Source organism: Schistocerca nitens, chromosome 4 (genome assembly GCF_023898315.1).
Source record: "Schistocerca nitens isolate TAMUIC-IGC-003100 chromosome 4, iqSchNite1.1, whole genome shotgun sequence".
NCBI classification, from domain to species: domain Eukaryota; kingdom Metazoa; phylum Arthropoda; class Insecta; order Orthoptera; family Acrididae; genus Schistocerca; species Schistocerca nitens.
In genome coordinates, this window is record NC_064617.1 from 223505127 (window position 1) to 223528316 (window position 23190).

A 23190-nucleotide genomic window follows, 5' to 3' on the forward strand; every position below is an offset into this window, starting at 1 on the left:
CTCTCATGTTAAATCAGTGTCCGGAGGTAAAATAGTCCCCCATTCTGATCTCCGGAGGGGGGGGGGGGGGGGGGGGGAACTTGAAAGGAGGCAAAAAATCAAAATGAGAAATGTTACCTGGAAAGTTAGAACTCTGCTGCAGCAGGAAAACTAGAAAACCTTAAAAAAGAGATGGAAAAGAATCATATGGACCTCTTAGGAGTTGCTGAGGTAAGATGGAATGGACATGGAGAGTTGCAGTCAGATGAATGTGTGCTGTACTACTCAGGAGGAGAAGTAAAAGGAATGAATGGAGTAGGAATGATTATGACAAAGGAATTGGCTAAATGTGTGGAATGTGTAGACTATGCAAATGACCGGGTTATTGGTGTAAGGCTGAAAGGAGCACAAAAAGATTTACTGATTGTCCAGGTGTATATGCCAACTTCAGAACATGATGACCAAATTGTAGATGAAATGTACAATGTAATAGAGAGAATAATGGACAAAAATAAAAAAAAAATGTTGCAAAATAGTAATGGGAGACTGGAATGCCATTGTGGGAAAAGGGAAAGAGGGAAACATAGTAGGCAGTCATGGTCTTGGAAAGAGAAATGATAGAGGTGAATGGCTAATTGACTTCTGCAGGGAAAGGCAGCTGATAGTGGCAAACATATGGTTCAAGAACCACAAGAGGAGGCTCTACACTTGGAAATCACCAGGGGATAAATACAGAAACCAAATCGATTTTATACTGGTAGAAGAAAGATACAGGAATGGAATCAAGAAGGTGCACACATTACCAGGTGCATATATTAATAGTGGCTACAACTTACTTATGGCAGAAATAGAAATAAGAATGAAAAACTGTAGAAGGTGACCATGGTGAAGAAGTGGGATCTAGAGAAGATAAGATTCAACAAAGGACAAATTACAGAATTGCTGTCTCGGGAGTTTCTAAAAACGTTACGAGACAAAGAACCACCTGATAATGCCAACGAGTACTGGAATATGCTGAAAGAAGGAATCATTAAAGCAGGACAGCAAAATATAAGATATGTAAAAGGAAAAAGGTCAAAAAAACCATGGGTCACACAAGAAATAATTTCCAAGATGGAGGAGAGAAGAAAATTGAAAAACAAGAGCACTGAAGATGCAAGAAAGATTTACCCAAGGATAAATAATGAACTGCAAAGAGAAACAGCAGTCTAGGAAAAAATGGCTAAATGAGGAATGTGATGAAATTGAAGAACTGAACAGGAAGGGAAGATACGACTTACTATACAACAGAGTAAAGACTATGACATGGGAACAAAACAGAGCAGGAAGTGCTACTATGGAAATTTTGAGTAAAGACGAAGAGGTAGTGTACAAAGATCGTGACGATGTCCTCCAGAGATGGGAAGAATATCTAAAAGAGCTATATGACACAAATAGCAAACCAGAAACTCTAGAACTTGAATCACACAATAGTGTAAGTGATGACGAGAAAGGACCAACCATCGTAATGGAAGAAGTAAAGTCTGCCATAGCTGCATTGAAAAATGGCGAAGCGGTAGGTACAGATATGATACCGGGAGAAATATTAAAATGCTTGAACCAAGATAGAATAAGAGAAATATTGAGATTATGTAATAAAATATATGAGAGTGGTGAAAGGCCTGAGGACTTTCTGACAACAGTAATGATCCCATTACCGAAAAAACAAGGAACCAAGAAATGCAGTGAGCACAGGACAATCAGCCTCATTTCACATGCAGCCAAAGTGATGTTATGAATAATTAATAAAAGACTTGAAAAAGTAATGGAGGAGAATCTTGGTGAGGAGCAGTTTGGCTTTAGATGGAATACGGGCACCGGAGATGCAATAGGGCTCCTACGAATCTTGGTAGAAAGGTTTATTGAAAAAGGAAGAGACCTATATATGTGCTTCATTGATCTAGAAAAGGCATTTGATAATATGCTTTGGGACAGGCTGGCGACTATAATGAGGGAAGAGAGAGTGAACTGGAAAACCAGAAGACTTGTAAACTCATTATATCTTAATCAAAACGTTTCAATTAAAGTGAAAGGAGAAAGTACAAACTGGATCGGACTAGGAAAAAGAGTAAGACAAAGATGCTGTCTATCACCTACTCTTTTCAACCTCTACTTGGAAAATATGATTGACCAATGCTCATTAGATGACAAAGACGTAGAAATTGGAGGAAGAAGAGTAGGGTGTTTGAGGTTTGCTGATGACATGGTCCTTCTAGCCACAGGGGAAAAAGAATTACAGGATTTGGTGGACACCATTGAAACTAATGGAAAAAAATATGGAATGAAAATTAACACAAATAAAACAAAAGTACTGGCACTAGGAGGAAATAAAACTTATGCTGAATGGAGAAGTACTAGAACAGATGCAAAATTTTAAGTGTCTTGGAAGCAGGATAGACATCGACTGGTAGTGCACCACAGAAATTAAAACAAGGATAGCAATGGTAAAAGAGGCGTTTTATAAAAAAAGGAGAATTTTCTGCAGCGGTCTGGACAGAGAACTCAGGAAGAGGCTCCTAAAATGTCTTGTATGGAGGGTTCTTCTATATGGCGCTGAAACATGGACTATGAGGAAGAAAGGCTAGAGGCTTTTGAGATCCGGACATGGCGGAGGATGGAAAGAATAATTTGGATGGACAGAGTAAAAAATGAAAAGGTACTGAGAAGAGTGGGAGAGAAAAGACAGTTACTAGATGTAATAAAGAGAAGGAAAAAAATTGGATTGGGCATATATTAAGAAAGAATGACGGACTGATAAAAACAATTTTAGGAGGGAAAAGCAAGCGAGGAAGGAAGTGATTCCAGATACTGGATGACAAGATGGACAGTACAACATACAGCAGCCTTAAGAAGGAAGCAATGGATTGCAGAAAATGGAAAGGCAAAGGACCTGCTAATATAGCAGATAACTGATGATGATGATGCCGTTAATGACATTTTTATTGCTCCCATCAAATTTCATGTGTCCACAGTGTTAATTCGCACCCAATTTTGTATCAACAAATACATAATTTTCCCATGATTTACAGTTTATGAAAAAATGTTTGTGGAGAAAAAATTGACATAAAATGTCGTTGGCGTGATGTTGGACATCAACTAGTGTTTACAAACATTATATGGCCAAGTTTCTTGACACCAGGTTGCTCTACTCAGCGGATTTAAACTGGCACTGCTTCCAAACTCTACTCTGTGTGGTGGCTGATAGGAGTAATTGTTTGTTCGAATAAAGATATCATGACCAATCACAACCATTTCCAAACTCTCTCTACAGTGCATGCACAGTTTTGTGCTTGTTGCAATCATCATCACACCTCTGTCAAACCATATTTAGCAAGCTTCATCTTTTGGCCCCTTGTAGCTCATGTTGACACCTTCATTCAGCTTGCATTGCTCAAATGTTTTCGGTTTAAACACAGCACGAATTACATATATTTTCATGCTGAGCAAAACATGTTTCAAGAATTTATTCCCATTGTTAAGGGCAATATTTACGAATGTGTTTTTTGTGATGTTACACAGAAAAACAATGTGAGTGATAGTTTGATGTGTGTGGTTTTCTACATAACTGAGGCGGCACAGTACCGGGCAATCTCAGAAAGACAACTACAGTTCAAGAGACACAGGACAACACACATGAAAACACCACAAAAAATACTTATGTAAATATTTGGACTTGATATCGAGAAAAAATTCTCGAAACACACTGTGCTAAGCATGAAAAAATATGCAAGTGTTGCAGTGTTTCATTATTTCAATACTGAATGACAGCTGCAGGCATTCCAAAAACATCGGTTGTGACGTATGATATTGAATTAAACGTTTCTGCTTCCCACTTATCAGTTCCCATTATATCAGCAGTTTTTATTAGATCATAAGCCTGTATTAGTAAACAAGTGCCTGACAACAGTATTTAGATGCCTATTACTCACACATACATAAAGTGCAAGGTGGGTATCCTATACGTAGCTTTTACAGCTTAAAATGTTATTTCCCACATTTTACATTTTCCCGCATTTCACACCATTTTTTTAAAGTCCCCTGAAAAGATTAAAAGTGGGGTTTCACTGTATTTTGTTTATGAGGCAGTGGTATGGAACAGTATCTGAGGCTTTCTGACAATCAAGGAACATGTCTTCAATTTGAGTTTTGCTACCTGCTGCCTTCTGGATCTCATGAATGAACAGATTAAATTGTTAGGTACTTACAGAAATGATGTTGCCTGAGTTTTTACGTTACACCACCTCAGCCACTGCTTTAAGAAATGCTCTAATTTTGACTGCTGGTTGTGTTCATTTGAATATCACTAGTGACGAATGCCTGGGACCTCGTGAAGTGTTTTGACACACATCAAAACAGCTCAGTGGTTAGCACACTGGCATTGAGGAGGACAATGGTTCAAACCCGTATCTGGCCATCCTGATTTAGGTTTTATGTTATTTCTCTAAATCGCTAAAAGCAAATACAGGAATGGTTCCTTTGAAAAGGTATGGCTGCGTTCCTTCTTCACCCTTCCCCAATCCGAGCTTTTGTTCCATCTCTAACAACGTCAGTGTCAACAGGATGTTAGACACTAATCTCCTCTCTCCAGTTTAATGCAACATGTTCCAAGGCACTTGCACTCAATGATATTCAGTTAACGCTATTGGTCGTGAAAAATAAAGCATGCTTTAAAACAGCAGATGAGATAATAATTTACATACACCTTAAAGTATCAACAAATGTGGCAGCACAAATGCGCAGAATGTGCTTAAAATGATTTCGTGCTGATTGAAGCTTTCTGGCAAGTTAAAATGGTGTGCTGGTCCAGGTATACTAACCTGGGACCTAGCCTTATACAGTGAATGCTCTTGGCATCTGGGCTACCTAGCGAAAATCCAACACCCATTGTCATAGGTTCAATTCTGCCAGTACCTCTCTTGTATTTTCAGAACTTAACAGAAACACTTCTGCATACTTTGCTGGACCAGCACTCCCAGAAGACAGGATAGCATAGGCTTCGTAAATGACTCTTCCACTCAGCAGTGGAGTGTGCACAGTTTTGAAGCTTGGAATGTAGGAGAGAGGTAGTCGTGGAATTGAAGCTGTGAGGGTGGATCATGAGTAGTGACCAGTTTGTAGGAGCATTTCCCCCGGAAGCCAAAGTTCTGGATTTGTGTCCTGGCTTCTCAAAGAGTTTTAATCTACCAGAAAGATTCAAACCAGCAAATATTTTGCTGCCTAGTGAAAGATATATTCTAGACCATGTTAATTCCTACATATGAGTTGTTCTGCCACCACTATAGTCATTGTATACAAGCACAATGGATGTTCCATAATATTATAAGAAATTTATGTCAGTGTTTTACTGTTTTGTTTTTGTATTTTGTAGGTGGAGTCACCCTAAACAGATTCTGCTCAACTAGACTATTTTGGAGTCGTTCTGTTGAATGGGCCAATGAGATGCTACTTCAGAAAACATTGTGTTTGTAGTGAGAAACAAATTGACATTTTTCCTTGGCACTGGGAGTTGCATGAAATGTGTAATAAACTGTATTTGTTTGGGCTGGCTCCATGTACTCATTGCAAAACTGAAATTATCAGTGTCCACCAAAACACTGGAGGACAGTTGATTACTCTTAGGAGAGAGACACAATAGAAGCCACAACCTCCTCACTTGTTTCTGTACTGTAATTTTTGCCTTTTTTCAATAGTCGAATGTAAGAAATGCAGTGTGCAGTTAATTATTAAAATAGTTTTAGAAGACAGAATTTAATATTCCACTCTTCATTTTATCATCTTCCATTTCAGCACCATCAGTAAGCATTTTGATAAGTGATATTGTTCCCTTTGCTGTGTTTTCGTAGAACCAAATCTTTTCAGGGGTTTTTGACAACTGAGCAAGTAAGATCTTGTTGTTGCAATCATTGCAGAAATCTCACATAATTGTCCTTACATTTGTGTTTACTCTGTTCAACTTTTATTTGCCAGCTCTCTCTCTGCTTTCGTAGCGCAGTAGCATCCTAATATTGTTATTGAACCTTGATGGGTTCTTCCCAGTCAGTGTCTTCTGTGGCACCAGTCCCTCCAACACATGCCGTACAATACATCTGAATTTGTACTGGATATCCCTCATGTTCTCTTCCCCAGAGCTGAACATTTACTGCTCACTTATCAGATAGTTTATAGTCTTGTGTGCTGTGTAGTACTTTTAAGCATAGAGATTATTATGAAAGATGTCTGATTAAATGCAAGAGAAGACATTATGGCTCTCATCATTACACATAAAATAAATACATTAAAATTCACATATATTTGTAATATTCTGTCGTGTTCCAGTATGAGCGCTTCTTCCAACCAGATACAACTGTGGTTGCGAGTATGTACGCACCCATCATATTTCCGCCATGTCCTGTACTTGCTTTTAAGGAAACAAAACAGGGAACTCAAGTAAGTATATAAGTAACTGTGGAAGGTACCTTGCATGCTATCATAAAGTTTAAGAAAATGTGTCACATTTTACTTTGAATTAAACTACTTATTAAATTTTGTTCGGATATTGGCGGAAATTGTACTACATTTCCAGGAGCGGATGTGGACTGTGACCACAATTAATTGTTTATGAACTGTAAATTAAAACTGAAGAAACTGCAAAAAGGTGGGAATTAAGTAGGTGGGACCTCTAGAAACTGAACGAACCAAAGGTTGTAGAGTGTTTCAGAGGAAGTGTTAGGGGACAATTGACAAGGACAGGGGAAAGGAATACAGTAGAAGAAGAATGGGTAGCTTTGACAGATGAAATAGTGAAGTCAGCAGAGGATCACCAGGTAAGCAGACAAGAGCTAGTAGAAATCCTTGGGTAACACAGGAGATATCGAATTTAATTGATAAAAGGAGAAAATATAAAAATGCAGCAAATAATGCAGGCGAAAGGAAATACAAATGTCTAAAAAATGAGATTGACAGGAAGTGCAAAATGGCTAAGCAGGAATGGCTAGAGAACAAATATAAGGATTTAGAAGCATATATAACTAGTGGTAAGATAGACACTGCCTACGGGAAAATTAAAGAGACATTTGGAAAAAAAGAAAATTACAGTCCTAAACAAAGAAGGGAAAGCAAAAATGTTGAAGGAGTATATAGAGGGTCTATACAAGAGAGATGTACTTGGGGGCAACTTTATGGAAATGGAAGAGGACGTCGATGGAGATGGGGAGGTATGATACTGTGTGAGGAGTTTGACAAAGCACTGGAAGATCTAAGTTGAAACAAGGCCCCAGGAGTAGACAACATTCGTTAGAACTACTGATCGCCTTAGGAGAGCTAGCCATGACAAAAGTCTTCCATCTGGTGAGAAAGATGTATGAGATGGTGAAATACCCTCAGAGTTCAAGAAGAGTATAATAATTCCAATACCAAAGAAAGCTGGTGCTGACAGATGTGAAAATTACCAAACTTTCAATTAAATAAGGGACAGTTGCAAAATACTGACATGAATTATTTACAGAAGAATGGAAAAACTGGTGGAAGCAGGCATTGGTGAAGATCAGTTTGCATTCTGGAGAAAAGTAGGAACATGAGAGGCAATACTGACCTATAACTTATCTTAGAAGATACATTAAGGAAAGGCAAACTTACTTTTAGAGCATTTGTAGACTTGGAGAAAGCTTTTGACAATGTTGACTGGGATACTTTCATTCAAATTCTGCAGGTGGCAGGGGTAAAATACAGGGAATGAAAGGCTGTTTACAGTTCATGCAGAAACCAGTTGGCAGTCGTAAGAGCCGAGAGGCATGTAAGGGAAGCAGTGGTTGAGAAGGGAGTGAAATACGCTTGTAGGTTGTCCTGGATGTTATTCAATCTGTATACTGAGCAAGCAGTAAAAGAAACAAAAGAAAAATTAGGAGTAGGAATTAAAATCCAGGGAGAAGAAGTAAAAACATCAAGGTCTGCCAGTGACATTGTAATTCTGTCAGAGACAGCAAAGGACTTGGAAGAGCAGTTGAACGGAATGCACAGTGTCTTGAAAGGAGGATATGAGATGAACATCAACAAAAGCAAAAATGAGGATAATGGAATGAAGTTGAATTAATCAGGTGATGCTCAGGGAGTTATATTAGGAAATGAGTTTTGCTATTTGGGGAGCAAAGTGATTGATGGTGGATGAAGTAGAGAGGATATGGCAATTTCAAGAAAAGCATTTCTAAGAAGAGAAATTTATTAACATCAAGTATAGATTTAGGTGTCAGGAAGTCTTTTCTGAAGGTAGCCATGTATGGAAGTGAAACATGGATGATAAACAATTTAGGAAAGAAGAGATTAGAAGCTTTTGAAACGTGGTGCTACAGAATAATACCGGAGATTAGTTACCTGATCTACCCATCTGATGAGAAGCTACTGAATAGAATTGGGAGAAAAGAACTTTGTTACACAGCCTGACTAGAAGAAGGGATTGCTAGGTAGGACACCTTCTGAGACATGGAGGGATCACCAATTTAGTACTGGAGGAAAGTATGGAGGGTAAAAATCATAGAGGGAGACCGAGAGATGAATACGGTAAGCAGATTCAGAAGGTTGTAAGTTGCAGTAAATTACTCAGAGATGATGAGGCCTCCACAGGATAGAGTAGCATGGAGAGCTGCATCAAACCATTCTTCGTACTAAAGAGCATAACAACAACATTGGTCTCTCAACAGTTTTGAATTTTCATGCCTTGTAACAAAGAACAACATTGAAATTATAAGAAAGAAACAACAGTGTAACACTTTAGTGTTTGTTTTAACTTGAGACAACTAAATATCTCAAAAACGATGCATCATACAAAAAAATTTATAAATGAAAAGTTAGTGTTAGGACAATATTATGGAAATGGAAGAGGATGTAGATGAAGATGAAATGGGAGATACGATACTGCATGAAGAGTTTGACAGAGCACTGAAAGACCTGAGTCGAAACAAGGCCCCCGGAGTAGACAACATTCCATTGGAACTACTGACGGCCTTGGGAGAGCCAGTCCTGACAAAACTCTACCATCTGGTGAGCAAGATGTATGAAACAGGCGAAATACCCTCAGACTTCAAGAAGAATATAATAATTCCAATCCCAAAGAAAGCAGGTGTTGACAGATGTGAGAATTACCGAACTATCAGTTTAATAAGTCACAGCTGCAAAATACTAACACGAATTCTTTACAGACGAATGGAAAAACTAGTAGAAGCCGACCTCGGGGAAGATCAGTTTGGATTCCGTAGAAATACTGGGACACGTGAGGCAATACTGACCTTACGACTTATCTTAGAAGAAAGATTAAGGAAAGGCAAACCTACGTTTCTAGCATTTGTAGACTTAGAGAAAGCTTTTGACAATGTTGACTGGAATACTCTCTTTCAAATTCTAAAGGTGGCAGGGGTAAAATACAGGGAGCGAAAGGCTATTTACAATTTGTACAGAAACCAGATGGCAGTTATAAGAGTCGAGGGACATGAAAGGGAAGCAGTGGTTGGAAAGGGAGTAAGACAGGGTTGTAGCCTCTCCCCGATGTTATTCAATCTGTATATTGAGCAAGCAGTAAAGGAAACAAAAGAAAAATTCGGAGTAGGTATTAAAATCCATGGAGAAGAAATAAAAACTTTGAGGTTCGCCGATGACATTGTAATTCTGTCAGAGACAGCAAAGGACTTGGAAGAGCAGTTGAATGGAATGGATGGTGTCTTGAAGGGAGGATATAAGATGAACATCAACAAAAGCAAAACGAGGATAATGGAATGTAGTCAAATTAAGTCGGGTGATGTTGAGGGTATTAGATTAGGAAATGAGACACTTAAAGTAGTAAAGGAGTTTTGCTATTTGGGGAGCAAAATAACTGATGATGGTCGAAGTAGAGAGGATATAAAATGTAGACTGGCAATGGCAAGGAAGGCGTTTCTGAAGAGGAGAGATTTGTTAACATCGAGTATAGATTTAAGTGTCAGGAAGTCTTTTCTGAAAGTATTTGTATGGAGTGTAGCCATGTATGGAAGTGAAACATGGACGATAAATAGTTTGGACAAGAAGAGAATAGAAGCTTTCGAAATGTGGTGCTACAGAAGAATGCTGAAGATTAGATGGGTAGATCACATAACTAATGAGGAGGTACTGAACAGGATTGGGGAGAAGAGGAGTTTGTGGCACAACTTGACCAGAAGAAGGGATCAGTTGGTAGGACATGTTCTGAGGCATCAAGGGATCACCAATTTAGTATTGGAGGGCAGCGTGGAGGGTAAAAATCGTAGAGGGAGACCAAGAGATGCATACACTAAGCAGATTCAGAAGGATGTAGGTTGCAGTAGGTACTGGGAGATGAAGAAGCTTGCACAGGATAGAGTAGCATGGAGAGCTGCATCAAACCAGTCTCAGGACTGAAGACCACAACAACAACAACAACAGTGTTAGTAAAGAGGACATCTGTATGTGCTACAACTGTCCACCTCCTAATACCCCTCCTTCGTGGGCAGGGCCAGGTGTGTTGCCTATTTTTATAGCATATTCGAATTCTACATCAGAAAATATATACAGTTTACTCAAAACATTGTTTCCCATTCGTGGTAGATCACATAGTAATCAACAAATATCGAGTGTGCCAATTTTTACTATTACAAACAGACACATTTTATTCTACATTTCATTTACAATGCAGACATAAACTTTGTGTTCTAATGGTTAATGTTTATGTTTGAAATTTACTTCAGTGCTGCAAATTTGATTATACAGTACGGTTAGCTGTTTCAGAGATTGGTTAGAAATTACATTTAGTGTGACCAGGAACAGCAATGTAAATTGACTCAACAAAATCAAACATCCATATGGTGAAAGACAAGGGGAATCATCAGTATCATGCATCATTATGGGAACAGAAAACTATTATATCCACGTCATTTTTCCTGGATCACACTAAACTGTGTTTCGAAACAGACATTAAAATGACTCACCATACTGGATTGTACAGTCAAATTTGCAACACTAAAGTAAATTTCAAACATAAAAATCAACTATTAGAACACAAAGGTTTACATTTACAACATAAATGAAATGTAGAATCAAATGTTCGGTTTGTAATTACAAAAACAAGCACACTTGATATTTGTCGATTATAGTGCCATCTATCACGAATGGGAAACAATGGTTTGAGTAACTCATATGTATTTTTTGGTATAGGCTCCAAATACATCAATAGCAAATGCTGTGAGTAAAAGGTAGAAGTTTGTTTCTAGATAAGAAACACACCATATACTGTTGACATTTGGCCTGTTGGGCAGATGTTTTCTGAGCAATACCTGGAGGCCACAGCTCCGTTATACTAAAAGAGTCAGAAAATATCCCTCAACAACCTCCGAAATTTGGTTGATGGAGTTCAGGTTCTGTTGATGGAGTTCAGGTTCGCACTGTATGAACATATTTTTTCAACTTGAAATTAAGTATTGTATCATTAATCATAATTGTTTTGTTGGGGGTTACTGAACTTCAGTGAACTATATCATGCTTTAGATTTTTGGAGCCCATTTGTTGATAACTGAAACTTCCTGTGGTAATATGCCACGTATGATGTTAGGAATTGTATCACCCACAGTTACAGACTCATTAACTATTGTATAGTGAAAAATGTTGATCTTTTTTATGATAGATGATTCCATACGTCTTGCATTTCACATGAAGGTACCAAAGCTCTGGACACAATGTTCTTAATCTTGATTTTTATGTTGAATACCAGTTTAATAATTTTAGACCTTGAAATTTCACACTTTTATTTTAATAATTTTTTTTATTATAGAAATGTACACCCGAAGATATAAAAATGATGCACTACGAAGGAGTTATCCAAGTTGGATGGAAATTGGGAGATATGATGTATATGTAACAGACAGACAAACGAGTACACTTTCCGAAAAATGGGATGATTTATTCAAGAGAAAGAGCTTCAAAAATTGATGAAGTCCATAATGTGTTGGTCCACCTCTGGTCCTTATGTAAGCAGTTATTTGACTGGGCATTAATTGATAGATTTGTTGGGTGTTCTCCTGAGAGATACCATGCCAAATTCTGTCCAACTAGTGCATTAGATCATAAAAATCCTGAGATAGTTGGAGTTTGCTGCCCATAACACTCCAAATGTTCTCAATTGGGAAGAGATCTGATGACCATTATGGCCAAGGTAGGGTTTGGCATGAAGACAAACAGTAGAAACTCGTTATGTTCAGGTGGGCATTGTCTTGCTGAAATATAAAAAGACAACAAAATGGGGAATAGAATATTGTCGATATACTGCTGTGCTGCAAGGGTGGTATGAATGACAGCAAAAGGGGTGATGCTGTGAAATGGAATGAAATGGCATCCTAGACCATCACTCCTGGTTGTCAGGTTGTACAGTGAGCAGCAGTCAGATACATGCCCCACCACTGTCTGGGGCATCTCCAGGCATATCTTCAGCTGGGAATATCATTGGCTGGAGAGGAATTGTCTTCAGTGATGAGTTCTGCTTCAAATTGGTCCCCAGTGACCAGCAAAGATGTGTCTGGAGACACTAAAGATAGCTTTGGGGTACAAACCTGACAGCTGCCCACCATATGACCTGACAATGAGAAGTCTGGGGTGGCATTTCTTTTCATAGTGGGATCCCGTTGGTTGTCATCTGCGACTCGTTTACAGCACAGCATTGCATCAACAATATTCCACTCCCCATTTTATTGATTGTCATGACAAGCCGTTCTGAGCTTACATTTCAGCAAGGTAATGCCTGTCTGCACACAATGAGAGTTTGTGCTGCTTGTCTTAATGGTTGCCAAAGCCTAGTTTGACCACCAAGGTCACCAGAGTGCTCCACAACTGAGAACATTTGGAACATTATGGGCAGGGCCCTCCAACAAGCTCGGGATTTTGATGCCCAGATGTGCCAATTGGACAGAATTTGGCATGGTATCCATCAGGAGGATACCCAAAAACTTTATCAACTGATGCTAAGATGAATAACTGCTTGCATAAGGGCCAGACGTTGACCAGTGTGTTATTGACTTGCCGAATTTGTGAGCTCTTTCTCTTGAATAAATCATCCAGTTTTTGTGGAGTTGTAATCATTTCACGTCTACCAGCTCCCATCCCATTCGGATAATTCCTTCATTATGTAGTGTTAGGTTTCAGATTTCAGTACTCTAGGAACCAAAGTCAACTTATAATATTCTAAAAGACCAAGAGAAGCTGTTTCTAAAATAATTGCCATTTTTCACACTCATGTGTTACAATTGCTGCACTGATAATGACTGCAATGTTTCTGGTAATGTACATAGAGCATAACTATCACAATAAAAGTAGACAAAATACTCCAGATTGTTATCATAGTTTAAGTATCCATAACCTTAACAATCGTAAGTATGCAGTTGTTGGTTTCTTCTAAGCACCCACTGAATATTCTCTATTTTGCTTGATTATTATCTGCATCCAGTTGCTCAAAAGTTTCATCTGTGTGTGAGGTACACAAACCATTTTGTGGCTCATTTAGTCCTTGTCCTGTCTGAAGCCCAGCACATGGCTTGCTAGTCACCATTGACACCATCTCTCTCTTCAACGCCGGCCGCGGTGGTCTCACGGTTCTAGGCGCTCAGTCCGGAGCCGCGCAACTGCTACGGTCGCAGGTTCGAATCCTGCCTCGGGCATGGATGTGTGTGATGTCCTTAGGTTAGTTAGGTTTAAGTAGTTCTAAGTTCTAGGGGACTGATGACCACAGATGTTAAGTCCCATAGTGCTCAGAGCCATTTGAACCATTTTTTTCTCTCTTCAACAACATTCTCCACGTATCTGGTTTGTTTGCTGCTGAATACTTGATCAGTCATCTGAGGGCAAAATAAACATCTATTCTCATTTCAGTCAGCAGTGCCTTTCATCATGGAGAGGCAGACATGCAAGGAGATTGGGGGTGTAACCTGTACCGCCAACATTTTCCATTGGTTCACTTAGAGTACATATGCTGGAGTAAATGAACATTCAGCACTTCATCTGTTCTGGCTTCATGATCTGTTTTCCTCATCTAGATCCATGACTTAGGAATTCATTTTTATAAGTAAAATTTATGCCACATTTCTCTAAGTTGATAATTGGTTCACTAATAGATAACTACATAACAGTGACCAGGTTTGAGTTCTGACGTGTCATAACTGTGGACAGATTACAACAGAGTGAAAGAATCTGGGAGTGTTAACATTACTGTGACACATGCTGTGGCATCTCTCTGACAGAATGCTTACCTATTGTTTGATGTTGTGCCCAACTTTGATGAAACTTGAATTTTCATATCATCCTGTACTGAACAAAAAAAAAAAAAAAAAAAAATTAAAAAAATCCTGGAAATGGATGTTTTTAGGGAGAACGCCAAGAAATGTAAATTGGCCAAAAATAACTTTTAAAGGTGGTTCATTGTATTTTATTTGCCACTATGCCATAGTTGATGGCCAGTTCCAGCTTTACAATACACAATTTATACAGGTAAAGGGACACATATCTCTTCCTTTGCATATACATGCAGAAGAGGAATCACGCAATCATTAAACAGTATCACAGTATTGGTTAAAGTTCACAATGGCATAATGTACAGAGATGGGCACTTGAAAGTAACAGTGCACACAAATAATTTGTAGTAAGATCATTAGCATTAATAATACTGTCCAGTTAATAGTGATGTGATATATGCACTCTGAAATTGCATTCACTGTTTCACACAAGGTGTTACAGAGCAAAGATACTTCACAATTGCAGACACATTACATTAGACAACATATCTGTTGCACATAAAAATAGTGGCAGCAGAGTTTTACATGGAACGACATAATGATGTTATCAGTGTGCTGGCCATTCGCCGACTTTTTCATGAACTGACATAATGTATTATTGGTATGACCTCCAGGTGCAGACTGCCAATTTTGGCGAAGGGTGGCTATGTAAAGACAAGTGTAAGAACATGTGATTTGTGAAAATACTTAATGCTTTGAAATTTGGCTAGTTTAGATTTTACTATATTGCACATTTGGTTTATGAAAAATGTTTCAGGTAAGTAATTCACAAAACCACATGGAACATTATTATTTCGTGTCATCTGAAATCCCCTGTTTAGTTGGCATCCATTTCTAAATAAGTATTGTATGAGCCTAAATTATTTCAAATCTTAATTACTGAATTAATTAGTAAGAGGTATTGTCTGATTCAGAAAAAAATGCATCAGCAAAGTTATAGTGCCAATACTACACTTATTTAAGCAAAATAGGTGTTTAAAATTTTGAGGATCCTGATTTCTTTATGTCAATTATTGCATAAGTTAATTGATTTCAGATAAATCCAAATATGTTCTTGGAAAGCCAGGAATGTTGGCTTTTGAATGATTGGTAACAATACGTCCTGTATGGTTTTTTTGCTCACAGTATTTTGCCGTTGTATGACATTGTCGTAACTTCGGTTAGCTGTAATTTTTAATAACTCAGGCTGCTAGTAAAATCAAGTGCATCATTGTAATCAGGTAGACAAATATAAACAAATAACTATAAGTTTAAATGATACTTAATGCAAATATCAATTTTACGCTCGTGTACACATTACCTATTACGAATGCATCTGCATTAGATATAGAATGAAAGAGTGAAAATGTTAGTTATTCTTGAGTGCCGAAAACATAACAAGTGGATCAGATTCCAACTTCCAGCATTTCACCTTCCCCTCTCCTCATCCAGTTTTGTGGTATGTGGCGAACATATTTACAAATGCTGATTTATTCCGTGAACACACAGCCATCCTCAAAGCAGTTCGTATCAACTGGCCTCAATATCACTAATTTTTAAAGTATTTCTTTCCCATTCAATGCTTCCTAGCCTTATATACATATCGGCCAGTTTCTGAAGCGATGTCCTAAAATGAAGTCTACTTACAATGCTCAATCCATGGAGATTGTTCTTGTTTCTATTCTTAGATGCGGTGTTTTATTGTTCTTGTTTCTTTTCTTAGATGGGATGTTAATATTATGTACTTGTACTGATATGAATAGCATTGTTCTTTTCATTGTTTTATTTAAATGTGTGTTATACTATTGAAAATAAGTTTCTTTTGTTTCCATTGCTTTATACTTGAAATTTGAGTATAATGTGTAATAAATTAAAATCGGTCTCCATAGGTTGTTGTTGTTGTGGTCTTCAGTCCAGAGACTGGTTTGATGCAGCTCCCCATGCTACTCTATCCTGTGCGAGCTTCTTCATCTCCCAGTACCTACTGAAACCTACATCCTTCAGAATCTGTTCAGTGTATTCATCTCTTGGTCTCCCTCTACGATTTTTACCCTCCACTCTGCCCTCCAGTACTAAATTGGTGATCCCTTGATGCCTCAGAATATGTCGTACCAACGATCCCTTCTTCTAGTCAAGTTGTGCCACAAATTTCTCTTCTCCCCAATTTTGTTCAATACCTCCTCATTAGTTATGTGATCTACCCATCTAATCTTCAGCATTCTTCTGTAGCACCACATTTCAAAAGCTTCTATTCTCTTGTCTAAACTATTTATCGTCCACGTTTCACTTCCATACGTGGCTACACTCCATACAAGTACTTTCAGAAATGACTTCCTGACACTTAAATCTATACTCGATATTAACAAATTTCTCTTCTTTAGAAACGCTTTCCTTTTCATTGCCAGTCTACATTTTATATCCTCTCTACTTCGACCATCATCAGTTATTATTTTGCTCCCCAAATAGCAAAACTCATTTACTACTATAAGTGTCTCATTTCCTAATCTAATTCCCTCAGAATCGCCCGACTTAATTTGACTACATTCCATTATCCTCGTTTTGCTTTTGTTGATGTTCATCTTATTTCATCCTTTCAAGACACTGTCCATTCCGTTCTACTGCTCTTCCAGGTTCTTTGCTGTCTCTGACAGAATTACAATGTCATCGGCGAATCTCAAAGTTTTTATTTCTTCTCCATGGATTTTAATACCTACTCGGAATATTTCTTTTGTTTCCTTTACTGCTTGCTCAGTATACAGATAGAATAACATCGAGGATAGGCTACAATCCTGTCTCACTCCCTTCCCAACCACTGCTTCCCTTTCATGTCCCTCGACTCTTATAACTGCCATCTGGTTTCTGTACAAATTGTAAGTAGCCTTTTGCTCCCTGTTCTTACCCCTGCCACCTTAAGAATATGAAAGAGAGTATTCCAATCAACATTGTCAAAAGCTTGCTCTAAGTTTACAAATGCTAGAAACATAGGCTTGCCTTTCCTTAATCTATTCTCTAAGGTAAGTCGTAGGGTCAGTATTGCCTCACATGTTCGAACATTTCTACGAAATCCAAACTGATTTTCACTGCGGTCAGCTTCTACCAGTTTTTCTATTCGTCTGTAAAGAATTCATGTTAGTATTTTGCTGCCGTGGCTTATTAAACTGATAGTTGGGTAATTTTCATATCTGTCAGCACCTGCTTTCTTTGGGATTGGAATTATATTCTTCTTGAAATCTGAGGTTATTTGGCCTGTCTCGTACATCTTGCTCACGAGATGGTAGAGTTTTGTCACGGCTAGCTCTCTCAAGGCTATCAGTAGTTCTAATGGAATGTTGTCTACTCCCGTGGCCTTGTTTCGACTCAGGTCTTTCAGTGCTCTGTCAAACTCTTCATGCAGTATCATACCTCCCATATCATCTTATTCTACCTCCTCTTCCATTTCCATAATATTGTCCTCAAGAACATCGCCCTTGTATAGACCCTCTATATACTCCTTCCACCTTTCTGCTTTCCCTTCTTTGCTTAGGACTGGGTTTCCATCTGAGCTCTTGATATTCATTCAAGTGGTTCTTTTTTCTCCAAAGGTCTCTTTAATTTTCCTGTAGGCAGTATCTATCTTACCTCTAGTGATATATGCTTCTACATCCTTACGTTTGTCCTCTAGACAACCCTGCTTAGCCATTTTGCACTTCCTGTTGATCTCATTTTTGAGACATTTGTATTCCTTTTTGCTTGCTTCATTTACTGCATTTTTATATTTTCTCCTTTCATCAGTTAAATTCAATATGTCTTCGGTTACCCAAGGATTTCTATTAGCCCTCGTCTTTTTAAATACTTCATCCTCTGCTGCTTTCACTATTTAATCTCTCGAAGCTACCCATTCTTCTTCTACTGTATTTCTTTCCCCCATTCTTGTCAATCGTTCCCTAATGCTCTCCTTGAAACTCTCTACAACCTCTGGTACTTTCAGTTTATCCAGGTCCCATCTCCTTAAAGTCCCACGTTTTTGCAGTTTTTTTCAGTTTTAATCAACAGTTCATAACCAATAGATTGTGGTCAGAGTCCACATCTGCCCCCTGGAAATGTCTTACAATTTAAAACCTGGTTCCTAAATCTCTGTCTTACCATTATATAATATATCTGACACTTTCCAGTATCTCTAGGCTGCTTCTATGTATACAACCTCCTTTTATGATTCCTGAACCAAGTGTTAGTTAGCTCCATAGATACTTATGCAAAAGTACACCCTCACATTAACAAATATGGATATGAAAACACAGTAAACTTGTATCTGATTATTTGTTTCAGTGTATGTGTAATTCTATTTTTCAGATGCTTGTTGGAATTGGTAGTGTGTTGTCCATAAATCCCGATAGGATTGTTGTGAAAAGAATTGTCCTTAGTGGACATCCAATCAAGGTGAACAAGCGGTCTGCAGTTGTGAGGTATATGTTTTTTAACAGAGAAGATATAAACTGGTTTAAGCCTGTTGAGCTTCATACAAAATATGGACGGCGAGGACATATCAAAGAGCCTCTAGGTAAGTCTGAAAACGAAAAATAATTTGTAAATGACATATTAGTCTAAGGTGAGTGTGGCACATTAAACATATACTAGGACTGAAATGCTTGTATTCTGTCACACCTACCTGTGAAATAAGAAAGTTACAGAATTTCAATGCTGTTCAAGCTTCATCTTTAGAACTTTTCTTTCTTCATATCCTTTCAGTGACTGTTGTGTGTATGTGGAAAGGGGGGGGGGGGGGGGGGTTCATTTCCAGATAGTTACCACATTCCTTATTTGTCTCCATTCTGAAAAATTCATTAGTATAATATTCCTTTCCCTTATAAAAATTCAATTCAGCACTGAGGTAGGGGTTCATTGTTTCTCACAGCACTTGTATTTGAGAAGCAAAGTTAAAATCCCGCCACCTATCTGACCATCAAAGATTCATTGATATCCGTAGATTGCTTAAGCGAAATGACAGGATGTTACATTTTGAAAAAGTCTGGTCACATTTCTGCCCATCAGTGTGATCCACATTTGCGTTCTGTTACTAATTATCATATTTTGCCCGTGACATTGAACCTTAATCTTTTGTCATTCTGTTCTTCCAAAACAAGAAACGTCAGTATCATATTTGTTGATCAGCATCTTTCAGAAATATGAAATGTCAACAGACATTGAAAGCTGTTGGTTCCCAATTAGTGAAACAGTCGTTACGGGTAATGTGTCAAGCTTTGTAAAATAATGTCTGGATATAATTTTCTTCATTGTAGCTGATAACAGAATAGGAAAAATGTAGGGGTGCAGAGGAGAGAAAAGAGGAAGAGGGAAAGAAGAGTCGGATCTCTTAAGTCATGCACAATTCATTATGTGCATGACACATTACCATATCTCTCTCTCTCTCTCTCTCTCTCTCTCTCACTATGTTGGAAGAAACTGTCAGGCTGTTTCCTCTTGCAATCGTTGTGGTTTATAAAAGCCTTTTGCTTTTGTTCCTATTGGTTGTTGCTATTTGTTAGTGTGGAAGCTACTGATTGTGTTTACTGTTCCTGCTTCATGGAACTGTTACTTATTCGGCTGTGCTGTGGTGAATCATCTGCACAGCATGTCTGGCCGTCAAGGTGATGTGTGCCAGTGTGGTTTGCCGTTGAGCTCCCATATGTCTCAGTGCTTTTGTAGGAGGTGGTTGCCACATCGTAGCTCCTGTCTCTCAACATCTTGATATCAGTGATGTGATGCAGCTTCTCAGTGGGGAAGTCCCTTGGAAGATAGAGTGCCATCTGGAGTGCTCTATTCTGGAAAGTTCGAAGTCTCTTGTGGTTGCTGTCACTTGTATTGCTCCATACAACTGCCACATATTCTAGTAGTGGTCGTATGGTGACTTTGTACAGCATGAGACCGACATGTTCTGGCAGCATGGTGGTGGGGCTTGCACTGGGTAGAGCAACCTCATTCTGCCCAGTGTTTTTCCTGTGATGTTCTCAACATGTTGTCGCCACTTTAGCTTCCTGTCTAATGTGACGCCAAATTACTTTGCTGTAGCACCTCATGGTACAGGGGTCACCCTTCACCCAATCTGTGGGCATGTTTGGACTGATGTGCCAACGAGCAGTGATCAGCACCTGACTCTTCTCGTCGTCATAAGCCAGCCTCCACTTCACGGCCCAAGTTGTAAGAGAGTCACGGCTTGTGTACAGGGAGTAAAGTGCTGAGCCGATGACCAACCCTTGAGATACTCCTGTAAGTATTCACCACTCCATGGAAAATTCCCTGCCCGCTTGTGCGTGAAATGACTTTCCTTCAAGATAACTCTGGAGGAGACTCATGTGTGTGACAGGTATTCCCGGCACGAGTAGCTTGTACAGGAGACCTTCAGGCCACAATCAATCAAAGGCACGTGAAACATTGAGCAGAAGATCATCAAATACTCATGTCGGTCAACTGCTGTGAACACTTACTCTGTTAGGCACAGCAGCTGGTCTGTCGATGAGTATTGCCGATGAAAACGAAACTCCTCGTCAGGGAGTACGGCTTCTGCTTCTAGGTGAGCCAGCAGGTGCATCAGGTATAGCTGCTCACAGATTTTCGACAGTGTTGGTAGTAGGCTGATGGTGTAGTAATTCCTTGCCAGGCTGGTGTCTTTGCCTGGCTTTGGAAGTGCAACTATCTCAGCGTGTTTCCAGCATGTTGGAAATTCACTGGGAAGCAGCACCTGATTTAAGACTGCAGTCAGATGGTCGGCTGTTAGTTGTTTCAGCAGTTGGTTAGTGGTGATGGCTGGTCCATATGCTTTCTTGCTATTACAGCAGCGATGTTGAAGCTGCACTTCCTCAATGGTATTGGGCTTTATTGCGTTGTCTTCTGTGCGATGGCTGAGGAAAGCAGTGAGACATTCTGCCACAAGCCTCACATGGTCATTGTCAGTGGGATCGTCCACTGGTGTGAAATTGGCCATGAACATGTCCATTTCCTCAGAGATCTAGGCCACAGTGATTTGCTGGCAGGATGTAAGTGTTTGTGGTCAAGATGACTGGCACATGGGCCGGGGAGAGTGCTGCATGCATGCTGACCACAATATTGTGTCTGATTCCCTTGATGATTACAATGTTGAGGACATGTGGTCGTCCTCTCGCAGGGTAGACCCCAAAATCCCATGACAAGAGACATGAGCTGTGTGCACAGCTGCTTTTAGATGACCAAAGCCACACATTTTAGTGATAATTATTGTAACTGGGCCTCAGTATTATAAAATGATAAATTATAATGTAGAAATTATGTTGTTTAACCTATTTGCTTATAAAATTGTTTGATGCACCCAATACTTCAGCTGGAAAATGTCAATTAGAGCCCACAAGCAAAGAGTAAATACTTAAATTTTTCTATATCCTCCATGCGTACCACCTCCATTTAGTATCTGATGAAGAATATTAAATTTAAAGTGTTTTTTGTCTTCATAAATATTATAAACAATAGATATTATTTGATAATCGAGCTTTTTGTTATTTCCAGGTACTCACGGACATATGAAGTGTGTCTTCGATGGCCAGCTTAAATCACAGGACACTGTTCTCATGAATTTGTATAAACGTGTGTTTCCAAAATGGACTTATGACCCTTGTGTGAGAGTGCCGCATTCCATGTACAATTATTCAGACTTAATGTCTGTGGATGAAGTAGATTAAAGATTTTATATTACCCGTCTTGAGTATAAATGTTTATTTATTGGCAAAATATTGCTGTCATTTGTATGGTCATTTTCTTTGAAAGGAGACAGTATTGTGTGTATCTCCGGAGACACGGTCTTAGCACCTGATGGGCAGGCAGCTTTGCCAGTTTAGCAGAATTTTTTATCACCTCTACCTTATGCTGAAACTGACACAAATACAGTTCTTTGTTGTAGATACACTAACAGTGAGTTCCTGACAAGCACAGAGAACATCATTGTATAGCAGATGTGAATGAAGAAAGAAGTGCAGGTTATTGCCCACTGTGAGTGTATGTAAGGAACTTATTACCGATAAGTCTGGTTGTCAACTGAAGGCATACACTATTGCTTGATCTGCACTGATAATGTTGGTGGTTCCACGACATATGTAAGAGTATGTTGATAATGTAATAACAGGAGACTGAGTAATAGCTCCAGAAGGTGAACCACTTGCCACAAGTTCATTAAATGTTTCAAAATGACAGTCATAGTGAAGCAAAAGACAGAAAAATATATGACAGAAGAAGGTAACTTTGTGATTTGAATCAAAGGATTATACACTCCTGGAAATTGAAATAAGAACACCGTGAATTCATTGTCCCAGGAAGGGGAAACTTTATTGACACACTCCTGGGGTCAGATACATCACATGATCACACTGACAGAACCACAGGCACATAGACACAGGCAACAGAGCATGCACAATGTCGGCACTAGTACAGTGTATATCCACCTTTCGCAGCAATGCAGGCTGCTATTCTCCCATGGAGACGATCGTAGAGATGCTGGATGTAGTCGTGTGGAACGGCTTGCATGCCATTTCCACCTAGCGCCTCAGTTGGACCAGCGTTCGTGCTGGACGTGCAGACCGCGTGAGACGACGCTTCATCCAGTCCCAAACATGCTCAATGGGGGACAGATCCGGAGATCTTGCTGGCCAGGGTAGTTGACTTACACCTTCTAGAGCACGTTGGGTGGCACGGGATACATGCGGACGTGCATTGTCCTGTTGGAACAGCAAGTTCCCTTGCCGGTCTAGGAATGGTAGAACGATGGGTTCGATGACAGTTTGGATGTACCGTGCACTATTCAGTGTCCCCTCGACGATCACCAGTGGTGTACGGCCAGTGTAGGAGATCGCTCCCCACACCATGATGCCGGGTGTTGGCCCTGTGTGCCTCGGTCGTATGCAGTCCT

General features: G+C 39.2%; 1 protein-coding gene across 1 annotated transcript in view; it reads left to right on the top strand.

The window, feature by feature from the left end:
- The window catches only part of LOC126252765 (pre-rRNA-processing protein TSR1 homolog), an 84037-nt gene extending 62048 nt beyond the window's left edge, over positions 1-21989 (top strand). Inside the window, exons 10-12 of the mRNA XM_049953690.1 lie at positions 6334-6444; positions 18615-18822; positions 21798-21989. Of these exons, the coding sequence (XP_049809647.1) occupies positions 6334-6444; positions 18615-18822; positions 21798-21970 (492 nt within the window). The 3' untranslated portion in view covers positions 21971-21989. The remainder of the gene's footprint in view (positions 1-6333; positions 6445-18614; positions 18823-21797) is intronic.
- Positions 21990-23190: the final 1201 nt, after the last annotated feature.